Source organism: Pinus tabuliformis, chromosome 7 (genome assembly GCF_031772625.1).
Source record: "Pinus tabuliformis cultivar Carrire ecotype Pingquan chromosome 7, CPIR1, whole genome shotgun sequence".
Classification (NCBI taxonomy): domain Eukaryota; kingdom Viridiplantae; phylum Streptophyta; class Pinopsida; order Pinales; family Pinaceae; genus Pinus; species Pinus tabuliformis.
In genome coordinates, this window is record NC_142293.1 from 15,706,889 (window position 1) to 15,728,600 (window position 21,712).

Here is a 21,712-nt window from a genome sequence, read left to right on the forward strand (position 1 = left end):
TTTTTAACTCATATTACATTCAATAGCTATTTTTTTTCATTCAATGCAACCATCCAAAATAAAACATGCATCTTTATCAATTTCAACTGCCACATTTAAAAGAAATTGCACTTCTTACCCTTATATGTTCTGTTATATTAGGGTTTAACACACTCCCAGACACCATGCATGGCAGACACTTAATGTTACAACATTTAAAAGAAATTGCACTTCTTACCCTTATATGTTCTGTTATATTAAAGTTTAACACACTACCAGACACCAGGCATAGCAGACACTTAATGTTACAACATTTAAAAGAAATTGCACTTCGTACTCTTATATGACACTTAATGTTGCACTTTTGTGCATGTACAAGATTTTAATCAGAACCTAGTTTGAAACATTGAGCCAATACATTAATAGTTGCAAAGAGAACACTAAGGAGTGGAATGCACTTTGAAGGCGTACAACATCACATCTTATATATTGCCAGGCCTTGCTCATATCGAGAGCATCCAGCCGTTCCTCATCATCCTAAGTATAGAATGAAGGACAATCAATGGTTTAGTTGTTGCTTGCCGAAATTATTCTTTGCTTTTTTCTTCCATTATTTTGCATCTGAAAGTTCGATAACTATAGGCACAATTCATTGGGATTGTAGGTGTATACGTAAAAAAAATGAAGGTACATTTCAATAATTGATGTGGTACATGGTAAAATCTGAATAAATGTGTTTGTGTGAATGTGCAAAGGTTTATTCGTGTTCATTTGAGGATATGTGATTTTGCTTTTCACCATAATTAATTCTCACCTTTTAGTCTGAAAATTCTTTGACCATAGACAACTATTTATTGGGATTGTGGCTTAGAAATAATGAAGGTACATCTTCAATAGTTGATGTGGCATAATTAAGCCATGGTCCCAACAGCCAAGGAGGACTTTCTGTAGGATAATGAAACCCTGATCAGAAATCCCTACTTCAGCCATGGGATGTCCTATACTTGTGCAAAAGTATACTACTTGTAAGGGTAGATATGATACCATTTTCAGATATCATCTTAAAATTTCGATATCAAAAAATGGTAAATATATCGTATTTCTTTTTGAAAATGTTGTAACACATGGCCAAGGCTGTTAGAGTTGCTAAACGATCCCTGGCATGTATTTCTCACCACGGGCTGATCAAACTCCTAGTGATCAATGCACTAATGAGTGAAAGGCCAAACTTTGGAAGATTTCTTGGAACATCCAGCCCAAGGTAAATCAGAACAAGGAACAAAAGAGGCAGTTGGGGCACAAGAGGGACAAACATTATCTAGGACATGTAGAAATAGAGCAACCTTTGGTAGGCATGAAACAGCAAGATCAGGAGGCCACTTCCTTTATCCCAAAGCCACATGACAATGATGTGGAAATCGCTGAAGTCTCTTCTTTGAGGTAGACAATTCAGGCTATGAGGAAGCAAATGGATAGATGTATAGTCGTTGTAGAAATCCCTAGAAAGAGGAGGACACTGTCCTTTGTTAAGATAGATGCAACAATTCTATGGGCTAGTACTGATGTTGTCACAAAAGAACCAACATCGGTCCTAGAGAAGGAAATATCTATTGTTCCACAAGAACTTGTAGAGAATTTAGCCACCATAGAAGAAATACTTGCTGCTCCAGAGGAACCAACAAAAAGTCTAGATGTTATGGAAATAGAATCGATTGCCCCACAAGAACCTACCGAGGAGGCAATCTCAAGGGAATTGGCCAATCACTGAAGGCAGAGATTTGTTTACCTGATTTCAAGTAAATTGTATATGAAACCTTCCTATGTTAAACTTCTCAGGTAGACCCATAAATTGAGAAGGGTGAATCAAATTAAAGATAAAATTGAGGAGCCTTGAGGACAATTTGCAAGGTTATCAGTCACAGGAAGGGCTGGACATTCTTATCTAGGCCATTGAGCACTTTATTCGGTCACCCCTTGTTGAGCATGAGGAGGGATTGTTAGGAGAGAATATGGATCACGACTGGGATTTAGGTTTGAGCCTAACCTAGCGAATATTGTTGCTACTCGAGAGGAGGAAGGACCAGTTGTGCCCACAATTTCTCAAGAAGTCAAGAACATTGATGTTGAACTTTAGACAGAAAATTCTCCTATTCAGGACAAGGAAATTTAGATATAGACTTCCCTATTCAGGACAAAGAAATTTAGACAAAGAAAATCTCTGGTAAGGACAAGGAAACTCAAGCAAAAGGGATGAGACCTTTAGTTCAAATAGTTGCAATGTAGACAATTTCTGGAGGATCTGACAATGATCTATCACCGAGAGCAAAAATTTTCAAATGGAAAACTATAGTTGAAGCTTATGGTCATGAAGTGGATTTTTAAAGGAACATAAGCAGGCTATTCATAACCTCAGACAATGTTGGGCCAAACATTTGGAGGAGCATCGATCCGATTGGGATCAGTGGAGAGGAGCTTAAAAAGTTTTTGAAATCAGAAGCTTGAATAAAGAGCTTGGAGGAAGAAAAACAATACATGAGCTCTCTTACTGATTCCATCATGAGCTGCAGAGGGTCATCCTCGGTGTTTTCTATTTTTTTGCATGAGACATATTTATTATTTCAAATTACGGTAATAGATACAGGTAGACATAATAATCTGAATTTACAAAGTCATTTTTAGAAGTGTATTATAGGAGCAATAATGAAGACAAGAATCTATATGTCAGTTGTACCAACATGAAATGCTTATGCATCATGATTGAGAATAGAACCTGAACCATTTCGTTGGTGACATATGTGAAAATTTGTTGTCTTGAATGTTACTGCAGCAACTGATATTATTTCTTCTATTTGTGAAATTGGTCAAACAAATCATTTGCAGTTCTCTACGGAAAATATCGAAACATATACACTACAGCCTACACAAATAAAATTCTGCGGTAAATAAATGCAAGGAAAAATACTAGCATGGATATAATCACAATGACATTTATTTTTGGACAATCGTCCCCGGAAAAACCCAATGTTGGAAAACCAGTGCAACAGATTAGGGTTTCTTCTATTAGTCTTTAGCAATAATTTCTGTACAAGATACGGATAGCCAAAATAGAGGAAGAATCATTGAGAGAAATTTATTGATGAATTTCTCACACTCCACAGCGTTTTTCTGAACCCGAAGAGGACCTTCTACCCTTTCACTGGCCTTACTGCATCACCCTCTATGTAGTGCCTGCGTCACTCCTTTGTGCTGATGAATTGCCTCCTTCCTCTGTGCTGCCCTTTCTAGATTTGTCCTGCACTCTCAGACTATTGTTGATGCCCTCTCTTTCCCACCTGCAACTCACTCTCTGACTCAATTTTCTCTTGCCGAACTTTAGCCGCTGAGAAAATCGATCTGCTTGAGCAATTGAGTATCTGCCCTGGTGTATCTTTCTATTTACCCATCGACTTCTTCTTGTAATCTTCTGTTGGAGCACCAACAACCAAGATTAAATCATAATCGATGGTCCAGATCAATTCCCCGTCGATCCGTGTGAGCTTCTAGATGATTCTCACCACATCTTAATTAATACTGATTAATTAACCATATTCCCTAAGTTTATACTTAGGAAATAATTGAAAAATTGGTTAATAACTAAGTCACCTGACACGGGGATTCGGGATTCGTAGGATACGGGGATTCGAGTGTTGGATTCGAACACGGTGACCCCCCAGAACAGGACATGTAGGATTCGTTATATATTATTTTATTATATATATATATATTAATATTCAAAATTAGATATTTCTTACACAAATTCTCATTAATGATACAAATTCATTGATTTCAAACATAGATCTTCATCTAGATGTTAGTTTTACTGTTTACAAAGTAAGTTAGTAATATTATAGCATGCATAGTACATACAAAATTCAAATATCTGCATAAACCCTCACAAGCCTCATAAACCCTCATAAATCCTCACAAACCATCATAAACCTTATAAACCCTCCTTCATAAACCTCATACACCCTCACAAACCCTCATAAACCTTCCCTCATAAACCTCATAAACCCTCACTTTTTTGGGATTCGAATCCCAAAATTAGGACATGACCAGGATTCGATGGTGTCCTGTTAGGACACGTGGTGTCCCATTTTAGGATTCGAATTTCCATCGAATCGTGTCGGATTTGTGGGATTTGTACACGTGACCTGTTTTGGACGAATCCGGTTTCATAGGTTAATAATCTAATTAAGACACTTATAGGTGGAATTTCCAGAAATGATTTGTGGGTTTTGGAGAATACATGTATTCTAACCTTCCCACCAAATTTTGTGGCTAGAACACATCCGATGCTACAAAAACTAACACTCCCTCTTAGCGAGGAAAGTGTTCTAGCGCTGCAACCCATTGAAGCAACACTCTGTCTTTGCACCATCTCCTGTCACGCTGCTGATGTCTGACTACTGTTGCCCACCAACTACTGCGCAATTCTGATATGCGCTGCATTTGTGTTGCTGTTGGCCCTCTTGGATTGCTGCCAACTACTGCATTTGCACTACAACTCCCTCTCAATTGTTGTTGCTGAGAATCCATCAGTGTCTGCTATTGAAACGGGTTCTCCACCATACCCATTTGTTCTCTGAACTGGAGGAACGTAGCTCTCCCTAGATCTTTTGTGAGTATGTTAGCTACCTTATTTCATGTGGGGACATACTCAATGTTGCACGAAGCGGGAGCGAAGCGGAAGCGCGGAAGCGTCATTTTCCAAAAATCTAGGAAGCGAAGCGTCCGCGGAAGCGTCTGCTATATATATATATATTTTTTTATATTTTTTTGCATTTATACTCAAAACAAACATCCCAAATACCAAATTAATTGTAGAAGACATGAAAACATGCATATTTTTGCATAAATCAAGATAGATATGGCATCCATGATTCCATTGTAGTTACTAGTATGTACAACAATCATCTATATTCTAGCTATTACAAACATACATCAAATTTTTAAGCATATTATAAAACATAAAACATAGAGCATATTATAAAACATAAAACATAGAGCATATTATGATTTATCTAGCAAGTGAGCAACTGTCAACATTTGTCATGTCCAAAATTCAAATAATAATGTTTACAAAATATGTCACTTGGTCACCACCAAGCCAAAAAGGTTCAAAATTCAAATTCACAAGTCTACAAGTCTAATGAGTAATCTATGACAAAAAGTAGTAGATTGTGAATATATCTACTAATCTCTCCTCCTTCCACCACGAATAGAACATGGTGGTGGGCCTCCACGTGGTGGCAATGAAGAAGATGGTGCCTGTGTAAGTCGTGGCACTGAAACTGATGAAGAAGAACCCCCTGCTGTTGGTGTTGAACCATGGAACCTAGGAACCAAGGGACCAGATGGGGGTGGGGGTGGTGGCATATCAACACGGTCATCATCATCCTAGAATCGCTCAAAAAATTCATGCAAAAAAAAAAACACTAGTTAACAAAAAAATTAAAAACATGAATTAGAGAAATGCTTTATAAGGGAAAATTGGAAAATTCATACCACAATGGACATACCTGGATAAGAGCATCCTCTAATTGCTCTAGTCGCAACACTCCATCCTCCAAATTGGGCTCCTCTGGATTCTTGTCCCAAATCAACAAGTCTTTATTAGACTTTGCATCTTCACAGTAATGGGACAACAATCGCAAGTTGTAATGAACATAAACCAAGCTCTCTGCCCGGTCTAAACTCAACCTGTTCCTTTTAACACTGTGGATGAAAGAATAAGAGCTCCAACACCTCTCTGCAGAAGAAGTGTTTACCACCTGTGATAGCACCCGCAATGCCAAACTCTGTAGAAGTGGAGTACCCCCTCCATGCATGTTCCACCACTCAAGAGCAGAAAAAGTCTCTCGATCTTTAATTGCATGCATGCTCCCAAATGGACCAGTGTTGAGCGTATAGTTGCTCACCTGTCTCCGTACCAATGCAGCGTCCTCCTCATCAGGGATTAATTTACTCAATGCAGCCATATATTTTTGGTGAACCTCTTGATCTTGGTGTGGTTTTCTCCTGCTTCCCCCCCCAGGTGCTGGTGTTGAAAGCCATGATGGATGATAGTATTTAGGTGTCAAAACATATGCTAATGCATGCAATGGAATATTTAGCATTTCCCATCCGTTTTGCACCTCTACACGAATATAATTGTACAAGGTGGTATCTCTAGGCTCAACAATGTCTTTAATCTGCCCCAACATGCTATCCATTTGCTCATACACCTCCCCAATTACTGGTCGATCTGAATCTGCAAACTTGATCATGTAATAAATTGGTTTGGTGAATTGCAAAACATATTTAACCTGTGACCAAAAGTAACTGTCAAGAACAGTGTCCTTGACTGCATTAGCACCATCTGTGTCAGTGTTAATTTCATCCCATGTTTCAGCACACACCAGATTAGTTAAAGCTTGTCTCACCTTCACTAGCCGCCTAAAGGTGAGGTAATAACTAGCAAATCTTGTCTTTGCAATTTTAAGCAATTGCAACTTGGAGTAAGTGCCATAGAAGTAGTTTACCCTTGTATGCCCTGTGATGAATTTAATGAGCTGCTTCCCTTTCCTGTAAACCTCAGCAATCCACCCACATTCTTTGTGTTTCACAATATCATGCATCAAAAGGTTCAATGTGTGAACCAGGCACCCAGACCAAAAGATGTGTGGATGAGTACGCTCAATAATTTTTCCTGCTGCCTTACAATTTGCTGCATTATCTGTGATCACTTGAACCACATTATTCGGACCAACATCTTTGATTGATTTCAATAGGAGATCTGCAATGTTTTGTGCAGATGCAGTGATGGAGGAGGAGTCATGACATGCAATAAATACTGCACCACTAGAAGAAACATCAAGAACATTTATCAAATGTTGGTTTCTAATATTTGTCCACCCATCTGATACAATGGATACCCCAGAATCTACCCACTCATTTGTAAAACGTGTCAAAGATCTTTGAACCTTAGCTTTTTCTCTTTCTAATAACATTGTTCTAGCTTTCTCATAGTTGGGGGCCTTGTATCCTTTTGGGGCTTCATTGATGGCCTTTACCATTTCATGCCAATAGGGAGAGCGAAGCACATTGAATGGTACACCGCAAGCACAAAGAAAACGGACTATCTTTCCATCCACATCATCCCTCCCAGCAACATTAAGGAAATCCCCTATTGTTCTTCTACCTCTAGAGCTTGCAGAAGTACCATGAGGAGATGAGAAACTACCAAATTTAGAGGTTGCACTTGATTCAGAATGAGTTTTTTGTTTCTTGTTTTTTTGTTGTGCATCCATCTCTATTTGGATGTATTTTCTTCTTTCTTCAGTTGAAATGTTTGGGCAAATTTGTACCCCCACAGAACCCTTTTTTTCATCACTGTCCAGCACCCCACAAAGATGCCTCCTCAGACGGGTATATGAACCACATTATGGTTTTCCTCCATGACAACCATGAGGGCACACAAATTTGTAAGATCCACCACCCTTTCCCCCATCGAGTTTGGTCACATAGTTCCACAAGGGTGTTGATGTAGCTTTCCCATCTTGTGTTTCAGTGTCCCCTTCAAGTTCATCCCCTTCCTCTTCAAACCCTTCCTCCTCATCATACATTGGGTCACTACTATTAGGACCATCACCAATGTCCTCTTCTGTTTCTTCCCTTCTATTCCTCACCCTTGCCATCATTAAAACCAAGAGTGGAATGATACATAGAAGCCAAAAGAACACCATCTTGGAATATGGATATAGGTGGTGGACAACGACAACCTGTAAATAAAGGAGCAAGTAGAAACAATGGGAAAGAGTAGGAGAGGGAGGAGAAAAATACAATTTTTTTTCAAAAAAACAAGGGAGTTTGGGGTTTGAACTTACCTCTTTAGCTCTTGTAGATGAAGTCCTCCAAGCTCTTGCTCCAAGCTCCTCCTCCTTCTCCTAGCTCCTCCTTCTTCACTCCTCCAAGCTCTCCTCTCTTCTCCTCTCCTTTCCTCTCTTCTCTTCTCCTCTCCTCTCTTCCCTTCTCCAACTCTCATAAACTCAAAGTGAGAAAATGAGGAATGAATGGGGGCTTTATTCTTTTCATTCCTCACCTTAACCTCACCCTAACCCACCCCCTTAAGGTTGAGTTAACTTAACTTTAAAAAAAAATTAAAAAAAAATTTGTTTTTCTCCCTTGGGCGCGCCCCTTTCCGCCAAAGCGTACAGAAGCGTGCGTGAAGCACACGCTTCCTGCTCCGAAGTGCCACACTTCGGCGGCCCGAAGCACCATACGAAGCGCGCTTCGGAGCCCGCGCTTCGGAAATTCCAGGAAGCGCAAAAAAATTTACGAATCACGCTTCCGAATTTCCGAAGCGCGCTTCGGAAGGCGCTTTGTACGGCGCTTCCGTACGGGGCGCGCTTCGGAGCTTCGGAGCGGGGGGGGGGGGGGGCGCTTCATGCAACACTGGACATACTGTAGTTGGACTGCCCCAGGTTGAACACAATCTCTGATGAAATGACATCTGATATCAATGTGCTTCGACTTGTCATGAAATACTGGATTCTCAAAGAGTTTTATACAACTCTGATTATCATAGTAAACACTGGCCGCACCCATTTTTTTCGTAAACAAGCTCACTAGCAGTTTCCTTAGCCATATGGCTTCGCACGTCGTTGTGTTGGCTGCCATATATTTTGCTTCTGCTGAGCTGAGTGCTACGGACTTCTGCTTCCTACTGCACCAAGAGACCATCCCAGACCCAACGTTGAAGTAGTACACGAAGGTACTTTTCTTGTCCACTGAACTACCTGCCCAATCTGCGTCTGGCAATCCGCTCAATCTGACGTCATCTCCTCGAGTATATTTCAACCCGAGTCTGACTGTTCCATGCACATATCTGAGAATGTGCCTAGCTACTGCCCAATGTACCCTTTTTGGTTCCACCATGAACTGACTAAGGGTATTGACAGTGAAACAAATGTCTGGCCTGGTGTTGACCAGATACGTGAGTGACCCAATTAGATGTCTATACAAGGTGGGGTCGAATTCCTTGACCCTTGATGCATCTACCATTTTCCAGTTGGTAATCATTGGTGTTGCCATTGGTCTGCAATCTTTCATTCTGAATCTCCTCCGAATTTTTGTAGCATATCTCCCTTGCGCAAGGAAGATCTCCCCATTCTTCTACCATACTTCCAACCTTGGAAAATAGTTCATTAACCCCATATCCTTCGTGTCGAATTCTGCTGCAAGGTTCCTTTTGCAATCCTTTATGAGCCTTGATGATCCTGTCAAAAACAGATCATCTACATATAAAACCAGAATGAGAGGCTCATTCTCCACCATCATGTAGTAGAGATTGGGATCTGCATCACTCTTGATGAATCCCAACTGCTGCAAGTAATTGTCAATCCGACCGTACCATGCCCTGGGTGCCTGCTTGAGCCCATACAGGGCTTTCTTCAATCTGCATACATGTGTGCGCTTCTCGTGAGTTTCAAAGCCTTCAGGTTGTTCTATGTGCACCTTTTCTTTTAACACCCCGTTCAAGAATGTTGTCTTAACGTCCATCTGGTGAATTTCCCATACCATCTGCGGTGCTAGGGATATGATGGATCTGATAGACGTATATCAAGCAACTGGGGCAAAGATCTCCTCATAGTCTATTCCTTCTTTTTGTGCATACCCCTTTGCCACGAACCTAGCCTTATACTTCTCTACACTGCCATCTGCAACGTACTTGATCTTGTAGATCCATCTGGAACCCACAACTGATTTATCTTCTGGTCTAGGTACCACCTCCCAAAAATCATTTGTTATGATAGAATTGTACTCTTCTACCATGGCTTCTACCATGGCATCCACCCACACTTGATGTTGTGTGACTTCCTGAAAACTGGAGGGTTTTGCAACGTGAGCTACCAAGGCCTGATATTTGTCAGGTTGCTTGCACTGGCACTTGTCGGTTCTAGGAGCTTTGACAAACTCTTCTGCATCCTTCAAGGTCTAACGCACTTCCCTGCTGGTCCTATCACTGGTGGTGGGAGGTTCAATTTGTTCCTCTACATGTTCCTGTTGCTTTGTCTGCTGAGAACTTCTTGGATCTCCTACTACTAAGGAGATGCTGGTACTAGTCACTGTACTCGAATCCTGTGATTGCCCCCCTACTTGTTCTACCTGCGGTCCCTGCTGCTGCTGGACTAACGGAACATCTGATCACTGATCTCTTGCAGGCATCTCTCGAGATCTTCTGAAAGCTCTGTCATCCATGAACTTTACATCTCGTCGCACTACAATCTTCTTGTTGCTATCAATGTAGATTCTGTATGCCTTTAAGGTCTCGCTATATCCTACAAGATACCCTTTTTCTGCAGTCTGATCCAACTTATTTTGCTTCTGATCTGGAATGTGACAATAGGCCACACTCCTGAATATCCTCAAATGACTTACCTCAGGTTTCTTCTCGGTGAAGACTCCCTCTGGTGTTTTCTTCCCCAATGCTCTGTGAGGTGTCCTGTTTTGAATGTACACCGCTGTGTTGCATGCCTCTGCCCATAAAAATCTAGGCAAATCCTGATCATACAACATGGCATTTGTTGCCCCGACTATAGTTCCGTTCTTCCGTTTCGCTACTCCATTTTGCCGTGGATTATAGGTAGTTGTCCACTCTCTTTTGATACCTTCCCTTGCACAAAAATCTGAGAAGTGTTTATCCGTGTATTCTCCACCATTATCTGAATGTAGTTCCTTGATAGTTTTCCCTGTCATGTTTTCTACGAGAGCCTTGAACTCTCAAAACCGATCAAAGAGCTCATCCTTGGTCTTTAAGAAGTAGATCTAGGTTTTTCTAGTATGGTCATCAATAAAGGTGACGAAATACACGCCACCGCTAAGAGCTCTGGTGGACGTAGGGCCCCAAATATCTGAGTGTATCAATCCCAACACGCCATTGGCTCTACTGTCACTTTTGGGAAACGATGCTTTTGTGTACTTCCCAGTACACATCCTCAGCATAGATCATCGTGTTCGGTGCTGAGAGATGGAACTCCTGTTACAGTCTCTATGAGCATCCTAAGTGCTCCATGGTGCAAGTGTCCCATCCTCCTGTGCCATAGTTCATTGAACTCCTTCCTACTGCTGTTATCACTGCTTATCTGTGCCATTGGAGAATCGATCTGCAATCTATATAGCCCGTTGCTTCGTGCTCTAGTTTGTCTCACCTTATTCCAGTTGGGATGCTTGACATATAGTTTCTTCCCCACAAAGTATGCATCATACCACTTGTCCTGCAACTAGGAAACTGAAATTAGGTTCATACCCAATCCTTGCACATGCAGTACATTAGTGGTGCTAGTGCTAGTTCCTGCTTCCATCTGAAAATCTTTGGTGACTCTCCCTACTGGAGTACACTTAGTTCTGTTGCCCATAGTGATTTGGAAGTCCATTTGCTCCTCTTGATAGCTCAAGAAATATTCTCTTACTCCAGTCATGTGAGCCGAAGCTCCACTATCAATATACTAGACACCAGCTGATGCCGGCCCTGATAGAGATGCAAACTCATCTTCCAATCTGGAAGATAATTTTGAGGCTTCTTGATTATCCATAATTTCCTATGCTATTTTTCCTTCCCAACACTGAATTCTCAGCTGCAAAATACACGTCCTGCTTTGCGTGGAAACTGCTGCGCTGCTCCCTCTGCCTCTGACAAATCTTGATCCGGAAAATTTTATTCTCTATCGACTCACTTAGAGAATTAATTTTCCATGAAAATTTTCCCACCTAGCCAATGGACTACGCAACCTCTCTGGGGTTTCGAATTGCTGCCTACGCAGTGCTTTCGAAATCCTTCTTCCGTCTGCAATCGAGCTCTTCCTGCTTCACCTGTGCTCTGATACCATGTGAAAATTCGTTGTCTCGAATTTTATTGCAGCAACTAATATTATTTCTTCTATTTGTTAAATTGATTAAACAAATTATTTGCAATTTTCTACGGAAAATATCGAAACATATACACTGCAACCTACACAAATAAAATTCTACGGAAAATAAATGCAAAGAAAAATACTAGCACATATATAACCACAATATTAGTTATTTTTGGACAATCGTCCCAGGAAAAACCCAATGTGGGAAAACCGGTGGAGCAGATGAGGGTTTCTTCTATTAATCTTTAGCAATAATTTCTGTACAAGATACAGATAGCCAACATAGAGGAAGAATCATTGAGATAAATTTACTAATGAATTTCTCACACTCCACAGAGTTTTTCTGACCCCGAAGAGGACCTTTTGCCCTTTCGCTGGCCTTACTGCATCACCCTTTTGCGCAGTGACTAAGTAGTGCCTGCGTCACTCCTCTATGCTACCCTTTCCAGATTTGTCCTGCACTCTCAAACTATTGTTGATGTCCTCTCTCTCTCTCCTGCAACTCACTCTCTGACTTGATTTTCTCTTGCCAAACTTCAGCCGCTAAGAAAATCGATCTGCTTGAGCAACTGAGTATCTGCCTTGGTGTGTCTTTCCATTTACCCATCGACTTCTCATAATCTTCTGTTGGAGCACCAATGGCCAAGATTAAATCATAATTGATGGCCCAGATTAATTCCCTGTCGATCCGTGTGAGTTTCTAGATGAGTCTCACCACATCTTAATTAATACTGATTAATTAACCATATTCCCTAAGTTTAGACTTAGGAAATAATTAAAAAATTGGTTAATAATCTAATTAGGACACTTAAGGGTGGAATTTACAGAAACTATTTTTAGCTTTTGGAGAATACATGTATTCTAGCTTCTCCACCAAATTTTGTGGCTAGAACACATCCGGTGCTACAAAAACTAACAACATACAGCTAAGAGACTTCACATCCTCTCTAAGTCACCGGGTCAAATGGAGACATGCTCAATTTGCTACTAAGAGAAACTAGCAAGACCATATTTATGAGTTAGAGGTGAACTTCTCAGTCCTAGGATTTCCCTTCAACTGCTACACATGTTGACTCCATTTCCAGAACTTATTAAGAAGCATTCTCTCATTGTATTAGGAGTATTGTGCCGAGAAATTAAGATGCCTATAGATTAGGGTTAATTTCTATGTCATGATTATTACTTGTGAATGTTTGCTGGCTTTATTAAATTTTGTGTTCTTCTTCTTCATCAAACAATTACCAGAAGTACCAAACATGAAGATCACATAAAGATAAAGAACACAAAGACATAGGCTCCAAGCAGGGTAAAAACCCCACAAGGGGGAACCCAAGAAATCCTCTTCTTATAGAACCAGATTAAAGTGAGATATCCAAGACCCAAGACGAAGACCATGACTGCCACAAAGACCCCAAGTCAGCCCTCCTCCAAGTCTTATCCATCAAGTCAAAGTCAACAAATTCAACGCTGGTCAAACATTTGAGATCTGGTCGTCTCCTGAAATTTTGGCTCCTTTTTTGGGCCTTGAAATTTCAGGCCTGCAATACCTTAGAAAAATTCATAGAACTAGGGTAGAAAATTCTTCATCTTCTCTTCTTTGACCTCTCTCTCTTTCCTTTGACTTCGTCAGTTTTCCTTCTTTTCTTGGCACAAAAATTGATGTACATGATGAGTGAATGAATAGTCTCCAAAGTGGTCGAGTTGCTCTCTATATATACACATCCAGGAGGTCGAATAGGTGGCTCTTGGAGCCCAGGCCAACTTGTTTCCATGGAGGGATGACTTAGTCTGTGGTGGCATTTTTTACTCTTTTGATTTCAAGATAAAATATTTTTCTTTTTCTCACAAGTCCAAATGGGACCTTGAGCCAAATACATTTGCTTGACTCATGAGAAATTTTCTTTTGACTCAAATAACCATACAAGCATGAAGAACATGCTTTGACAATAATAATATTAATAATAAATTCTTTTTTTTTTCTTTTGTTTTTTTCATGAAATACAAATTAAAACAAGTACAATGAAAATTATGAAGACCGAACCTAGTTACATTTTCCAACACTCCCTCTTAATTATGGAGGTATTCATAATGACTCAACAGGATACTAGGATACTCTCAAATTGAAATATTCTCATAAGAAGAGTTTGGATTGGTAAGCATAATCATCATCATAACCAACATTTTCAAGCATAGCAAGGCCTTGACTAACAAGCTCTATCTCTCCACTAGATTAGAGCACAATGCTGGGAGGCATAAATTTGGACACCACCACCACCTATCTCCAAGCACATACACCATCCAGATGTTCACTAGGTATGCCCTCACATGACTATTCTTATCTTGGATACCCTATCCTCAAAGAATATCGGTTCTCAGGACTACTCTTGTCTTGGATACCCTATCCTCAAAGAGTATCAGTCCTCAGGACTATTCTTGTCTTGGATACCCTATCCTCAAAGAGTATCGGCCCCCAGGGCTACTCCTATCTTGGATACCATTCCTCAAGGAGTATCATTCCTAAATGCTTATCCAATCCTCCATTCTCCCTACCAGTGCCTTCACTAGGCTTATGACTGTTAGTCTTGGCCATAGTGCATGACACATGGAGAATACGGTGTCCATCCTCCCTCCCTCTCAACCAGGGAGGAAATCCTCACTCCCTCTCAAACAGGGAGGAACAACCACAAGCCTAAGGTTGTCTCAAACATACTCATCAAGATTCAAAGCATCGGCCACATTTTCTTCCGTGGAGATCTTATTGTAGTTACTCAGAAATTATCTGCATCACACTGTAACGAGCTTCGACCTTCTTGGACCTTTGTCAACCTTCATGTAGCTTCAACATGTCATCAAGTAGTTCATCAATAGTCTTATGGAGCCAAACTTCTTCACAATTGATAGCACATGCATTCACATCTTCTTTCTTCGTAACATAGTTCTGCTTTCATGCTTTTCCATGAAATTATATTAGCTTCCAATTATCAGTAATATTTATATCAGCATCAGTACGGTCAATCCTTGGATCGAACCAATCAGTTATTGGTACAACAATATCTTCAACTTCTTTCTAACGGGTATTGCTAGAACTATCATCTTCTTTTGATCACAAGCTTCTTAGGGTTCTCTTGCCAAACTTCAAGTAGCATTATATCCATTAAAGAACTAACTTCTCTTTCTTTCTAGCTGAGGTAAGTGAACTTCTTCTTTTTGTGTTGCCTTTTAATCGACTTCTTCTTCCTCCTCCTTAATCTTTATGCTTTGCCATGTTCTTTCAGATCGTCTGACTGTTATGTGAAAATTCCTGAATCCAACACATCAAAAACCCCTACTGCAATTACTCGCTTACAATATCCTACTTGTTCTTTACATTAACAAGTTATTTAATTGCATAAACATCGAAGTAAACACTATTGCAGCCTTCACAAATATACAGATCATGCATTGAAATAAACTGAGACAATACAAGGGACACTGTTATTTTTGGACAATCGTCCTTGGAAAAAACCCAATTCGGGAAAACCAATGCAACATATAGAGGGTTTGTATTATTAAGTAGATTCGTGAATACAACAAGGGTGCCAGAAATGGCTCACCCAACAGAGAATAGCCTTGGCAGTAGTACCTCTATCCGGAGATAGATATTTCGGGAAATCAGCAAACGGATGATCAAACCCCACAGCGACTTCGGCTGTTCCCTATGCTGGACAGTGAACAGTGCTCCAAGTACTGCTCTGGAATTGCGTCACTCCTCTAGGAGCTGTGTCACCCTCTCCCGACTCAGAATCTGCTAATTTTCTCCCAGTTTGCCCCACAGAATCTCCCCAATGCTGCCTCTGAGGCCTAGCGTCAGCCTCTGCGGCTTTTGTGCCTCACTGCATCAACCCTCTGCATCCTCTGCATCAACTTTACGACCTCTGCGTCAGCCCTTCTAGGGCTTGCGCTGTCTCTCCCGACGCTGCGCTGCCTCTTTGCTGTGTATTCTTTAGCCTTGGATGAAAATCTCTTGCTGAACTTTCCCTCACTGCAACTCTGACCCCAGAAAATCGAATTCTTTGATCACTTGGTGTATCTCCAACTGACCCTGAAGCCTCCTCTTATACTAAGATTAGAACTAGCTTGATCCTCGTCACTTAGAACTTTCTCACTCATATTTTATTAATACACATTAATATTTTTATTCTCGTAAGTTGAGACTTAGGAACCCATTAAAATTATTAATTATTTTAATAACTCCTCATTCGGGTGGAATTTTTCCAAACGATTTCTAGGCTTTGGAGATCTCATGTGCCTTAGCCTCTCCACCAAATTTCATGGCTATAGCACATTCGATGCTACCCAAAATCAACACTCCCTCTTAGCGAGGAATGTGCTCTAGTAATGCTTCACCATAGAAGCATCACACTGATCTTTCGCATTGGTCCTCTGAGCTGATGCTTGGCCTGCTGCCCCACATCCACTGCATTGCAGCTTCCTGTACTGCTGCCCATGACATTGCTACTGTCACTTCTACATTTGTACTATATCTCCCTCTCAAAATGCTGCCCATAGCACTGCCACTGCTAACTGCTACACTACAACTCAGTTACCGAGAGTAAGTAACTGAGTTCACCCAAACACTGACATCCTAGTCAGTCTGGAAGGCTCGTGATGCTGAAGCTACCTCTGCTGCTATCCTGTGCTCTCTTTGCTGCCATTGCGCTGCTGCAACCTCTTCTGTGCCTCTCGCAATGCTGCAACCTCAACTGCACTGCTACAAACTTCTACATTCTAGTACTGCCTTGCTGCTCCATCACACCTTGCTCCACCCAACACCTGTCATCATGTTACTGTCTTTAAGGGCTCCCGTAGCCGTATGTGATCCAAGAGTTTGGGCACCTCAAGGATCCTGCCCCTTTCTGTAGTCCTCTTGACTACAACTCCAAGCCTCCCCACCTCTTCTCTAGAGGCGCATTAGCACTCATGGCACAATCATGATCAGTCTCAACATCCTTCTCTGCCTTTGCTGGAGCAGCCTTTGAGTCAGAAGCTTCTCCCTTACCTTTCTTCATGGGGCACTGAGAGGCATAATGTCTTAGCAAGTTAGCTCCCCACAGTTGAAGCACTTGACCTTGGAGATGTCTTTTTTCTTCCTCTTCTGTAGCCCTTGTTGCCCCACTGATGTGAGAGCTGCATCCTCCTCCTCCTTGATTCAAACTCCCTTACTGCTACTCCATGCCTTGGTCAATCTCCTGAGCTCTTCTTGTCAGAGCTGTCCACATCTCCTCCCAACTGGGGAGAGCTGCTCTGCCCAAAATGCTTTGGAAAAACGTCTCCCACTCCTCGGAGATTGCATTCAGGGAAGCCCTAACCATGAACTCTTGATTCGGTGTAGACCCACAGAAGTAAGCTAGTCGCAAATCCCTTGCAACCTGAGAAGGAAGGGATCTATCTCCTCTCCTTTCTGCATCTGATACTGTCTCAACTGATTTTCTAATAGCATCTTCCTTTGCATGGAAGAGCCCTGATACAAGGTGGTCAGGTTCTCCCACATCTCCCTTGTTGTGTCCTTCTCAACAATATGTGGTACTACATGATCTTTGACCCCATCTAGGATCATGCACTTGGCCTTAGCCTGGGCCTCCTCGTATTTCTTCAATGGATCAGCGTCGACCGGTTCAACAACAACCTTCAAGACATAGTCCTTGATGCGATGTTTGTCTACGATTGCCAGGATCTTGGCTTTCCAAATGACAAAATTGGATGCTTTGTCTAATCTTTCCTGATCCCTCAACCCATTCATTGCCATCTCTGCTCCTCTTCTCTAGACTCCCTTTGAGTCTTGACCTCTCAGAATTCGTCCGACCAACCGTCGAATCACTCCTCTCCAATCCTCCTTTCCCGCTGCAACTCGGATCTTGAATTCTTGGCTAGAAATATGTGGAGGTAGTGCTTCCCTCTACCTTGGTTCATTCTCCTTAGACACTGTTCTGCACCAACACAAACAACGTCCCACCAACTCCTCAAATCAAAATATGCACAACTCTCTTAGCCCTGATAACTTGAAGAATCTGAGCCCTTCAGGCTCTGCACAATCTCTGCGTGAGCTGAATCTGCTCCTCCCGGCCAACTACAAATCCTTCCTGGCTCAGAAAGATGACGTGGACCTGCGTGAGCCTGATCTGCCTTTCTCTGCCTCTACTTTGGCCCTTCTCTTGGCTTAGAGTGCTGACACAGGCACTGCGTGAGCCTCTGCGTCACACTCTCTGCACTGCGTCACTCCTCTTGCCTCTTCAGCTCTGGAACAACGCTGTCTCTCGGGACAACTGCTTCTCTGCTGCAAATTCTCAGATTTCTCGGCTGGTGTCTTCAGTTGCCTATGATCTGCAATCGCTCTGATACCATGTGAAAATTCCTGAATCTAACACATCAGAAACCCCTATTGCAATTACTGGTTTACAATCTCCTACTTGTTCTTTACATTAACAAGTTATTTAATTGCATAAACATCGAAGTAAACACTATTGCAACCTTCACAAATATACAGATCATGCGCTGAAATACACTGAGACAATAACACAAGGGACACCATTAGTTTTGGACAATCGTCCCCGGAAGAAACCCAATTCTGGAAAACCGGTGCAGCATATAGAGGGTTTGTTTTACTAAGCAGATTCGTGAATACAACTAGGGTGCCAGAAATGGTTCACCCAACAGAGAATATCCTTGGCAGTAGTACCTCTATCCGGAGACAAATATTCCAACAAATCAGCAAACGGATGATCAAACCCCACAGTGACTCCGGCTGTTCCATATGCTGGATAGCAAACGCTGCTCCAAGCACTGCTCTGGAACTGCGTCACTCCTCCAAGAGTTGCGTCACCCTCTCCCGACTCAGAATCTGCTGATCTGCTCTCAGTCTGCCCCACAGAATCTCTCCAGCGCTGCCTCTGAGGCCCAGCTTCAGCCTTTGCGGCTTCTGCGTCTCACTGCGTCAGGCCTCTGCGTCCTCTGCGTTAGTTTTAAGGCCTTTGCGTCAGCCCTTCTAAGGCCTGCGCTGTCTCTCCCGACATTGAGCTTCCTCTCTGCTATGTATTCTTCAACCTCGGATGAAAATCCCTTGCTAAACTGCCCCTTATTGCAACTCTGATCACTAACCCGATTTCCTCAGCAAACCTCGCCCCAGAAAATCAAATTCTTTGATCACTTGGTGTATTTTCAACTAACCCTCAAGCCTCCTCTTATACTTTTCCTGTTGACGAATCAACGATCAAGATTAAGTCCGTAATCAACGGCTAAGATTAGAACTAGCTTGATCCTCATCACTTAGAACTTTCTCAGCCATATTTTATTAATACACATTAATATTAAGTTCTCATCCATATTTTATTAATACACATTAATATTTTTATTTTCTTAAGTTTAGACTTAGGAACCCATTAAAAATATTAATTTTTTTAATAACTCCTCATTTGGGTGGAATTTCTCCAAACGATTTCTGGGTGTTGGAGATTTCATGTGTCTTAGCCTCTCCACCAAATTTCATGGCTAGAGCACATCCAATGCGAACCAAAATCAACATGTTAGTCAATCTTAAATAATTCTTCTTTTGACCTGCAACCTTTGTTAGGAGACTATGAAAGAGCAAGAAAAGACAGTACAAAGACAATAGTATTAGTAGTATTTAAGGAGATGTAGAATAATTATCTTTTGAGGAAGGTTAGCTTTCTCTTAATCTTGGACCTGTTCACCAACCTTGTTCTCACAATGTCATTATCATCAAGAGTTAGATAGTGGAAATGATTAGATAGGGTTTTGTTCTTAAGGTTTCTTTTAGTCCAAACTATGGTAGGGTTTACAAACCCTAGATGCCAAAGTCTTCAAGAGCTGCCACTTTTAATAATTGCAGAGTTCTACAAACACTGTAGAAAGTTAATTGCAAAATCCTATATTCTTGACGGCCTTCAAGATCTGCCATGTTACGAATTGCAAATTCTACAAGCATGCAAATGGATTCGCTGCAAAACCCTAGTGACACTGTTGACAAGCCTTTTATTCATTTCATTTCTTGTTCACAAGACCAAGACTTCATACGCAATTTGGTGTGCTAACATATCAATCTCTTATATGTCGCTGTGTCTAAACTTCGAATGGAAGGGACACATCACTTGATGATGAATGATAAAAATCATTCCAGGGACATCTTCAATAATAAAAGGAATGACAGGTAATGTAGGTCATCAAGGAAACGACCGATTCTTCAAAGAAAGCAAGGAACCCTAGGTATGAAGAATCAAATGTTGTTTCTGATAAGATAAAGAAGCGTTATCTTGTATTGGCCCTCTCCTTCAGATTATTTGGGAATCCGGCTTATTTATTGTAGTGCTTCAAGGCACTTCATCGGATAGAAGGGTGCTCTCTCTAATTTAGTAGAGATGGAAACAATTGTGGGATTATACTTGGAGCCGATGCCACCTATCCCGGAAAGGGTGTAGGGAATGTTACCCCTCAATTGAATGAGGGTAACTCGATTCATTTACAAAATTCTCTTTTGTGTACCTGATCGCAAGAAGAACCTGGTGTCCATTTCGGCAATGGAAGTCAAAGGTTTCAGGGTGGCATTCATCGATGGAAAGGTACGTATTTGAAAATGGAATTTTCAATACTTTTGAGTTCAGGGTTGTATCAAGTTGCTGGAAGTCCATTGGGGACCATGTTAGTTGTCACATCTCATCTATAGCACTGGAGGTCTACTTATGGGGCCCTACCCGATGTGAGTCAGATGGTGACTCGGATGCCTGAATTCAAGAAGAGCATGAAGGTACATGTGTGAGATGTACCGAAGGAAAATCTTACAAGGGGACTATTCCCCTCACGTAGCAGGTCCACAAGTTTGGAACAACCCGAGGAGTTTGAGATTCATGATCAGGAATCTTAGGTGGAAGAAAGCCCTCTATGGCTTGAAGCAAAACACCTTGGGCATAGTATGAGAGGATTGTTAGCTGTTTGATGAAGCTGAGATTCACTAGGAGTGAAGCCGATCCAAACCATTGCTTGAAGGTTATGGATGATAGACCTCTCATATTGACACCTTTTGAGGATGACCAATTTCTGACAAGTGCAGACCCTCTCATTTGCAGAATTAAGAGGGAGTTGGATTCCGGATTTGAAATGGTGAACAACAAGCCCACGACTACTTCGATGGAGCTTAACTTTCAGAAGTTATATGGTGGTGATGCCGAACCAGATTTGGGAAATGCCTTTTAGTTTCATAAACTCATTTGCATTGATGTTCTTGGTGAACTTTCGTCCGGATATATGTTTTGCAGTTACCATGGTGAGCTCATATATGGTTGAGCCACACTGGATTGGTGCCAAGAATCTTTTGAGATATCTTTGGGGCACATTCTCTCATGGATTGAGATACACTGCCGGAAATATAAAGCTGCATGATTATTCGAATGTTGACTAGGCAGGCAGTGTAGAGGATCGCAAGAGCACTTACGGGTGTTGGTTCTCTTTGAGTTCTGTTTGATATCCTGGATGAGCAGGAAGCAAAGTCAGTTGCTATAAGCACCATTGAGACCAAATACATAGCTACGAGTATGATCTCATGTGAAGCTACCTGTTGTGGAAGCTCTTTAGCGAGCTGTTTGTACAAATGATGGATACCACTGGGATCCTCTATGTCAACGGGGGGGGGGGATTTTATTGTTGAGGAATCTCATATTGTATGGTTGCTCCAATATATAGACATCAAATACTAACTTATCTGGGATATGGTATGTTGATGAGCGAGGAGGCTCTATCGCATTGAGATT

At 41.5% G+C, this 21,712-nt stretch overlaps 1 protein-coding gene across 1 annotated transcript in view; it reads right to left on the reverse strand.

Moving 5' to 3' along the window:
- Positions 1-5,214: 5,214 nt before the first annotated feature.
- The window catches only part of LOC149244905 (uncharacterized), a 98,440-nt gene continuing 81,942 nt past the window's right edge, over positions 5,215-21,712 (reverse strand). The window contains exons 4-5 of the mRNA XM_089436561.1: positions 5,541-6,861; positions 5,215-5,418 (exon numbers count right to left, since the gene is read on the reverse strand). Coding sequence (XP_089292687.1) covers positions 5,215-5,418; positions 5,541-6,861 — 1,525 coding nt within the window. The remainder of the gene's footprint in view (positions 5,419-5,540; positions 6,862-21,712) is intronic.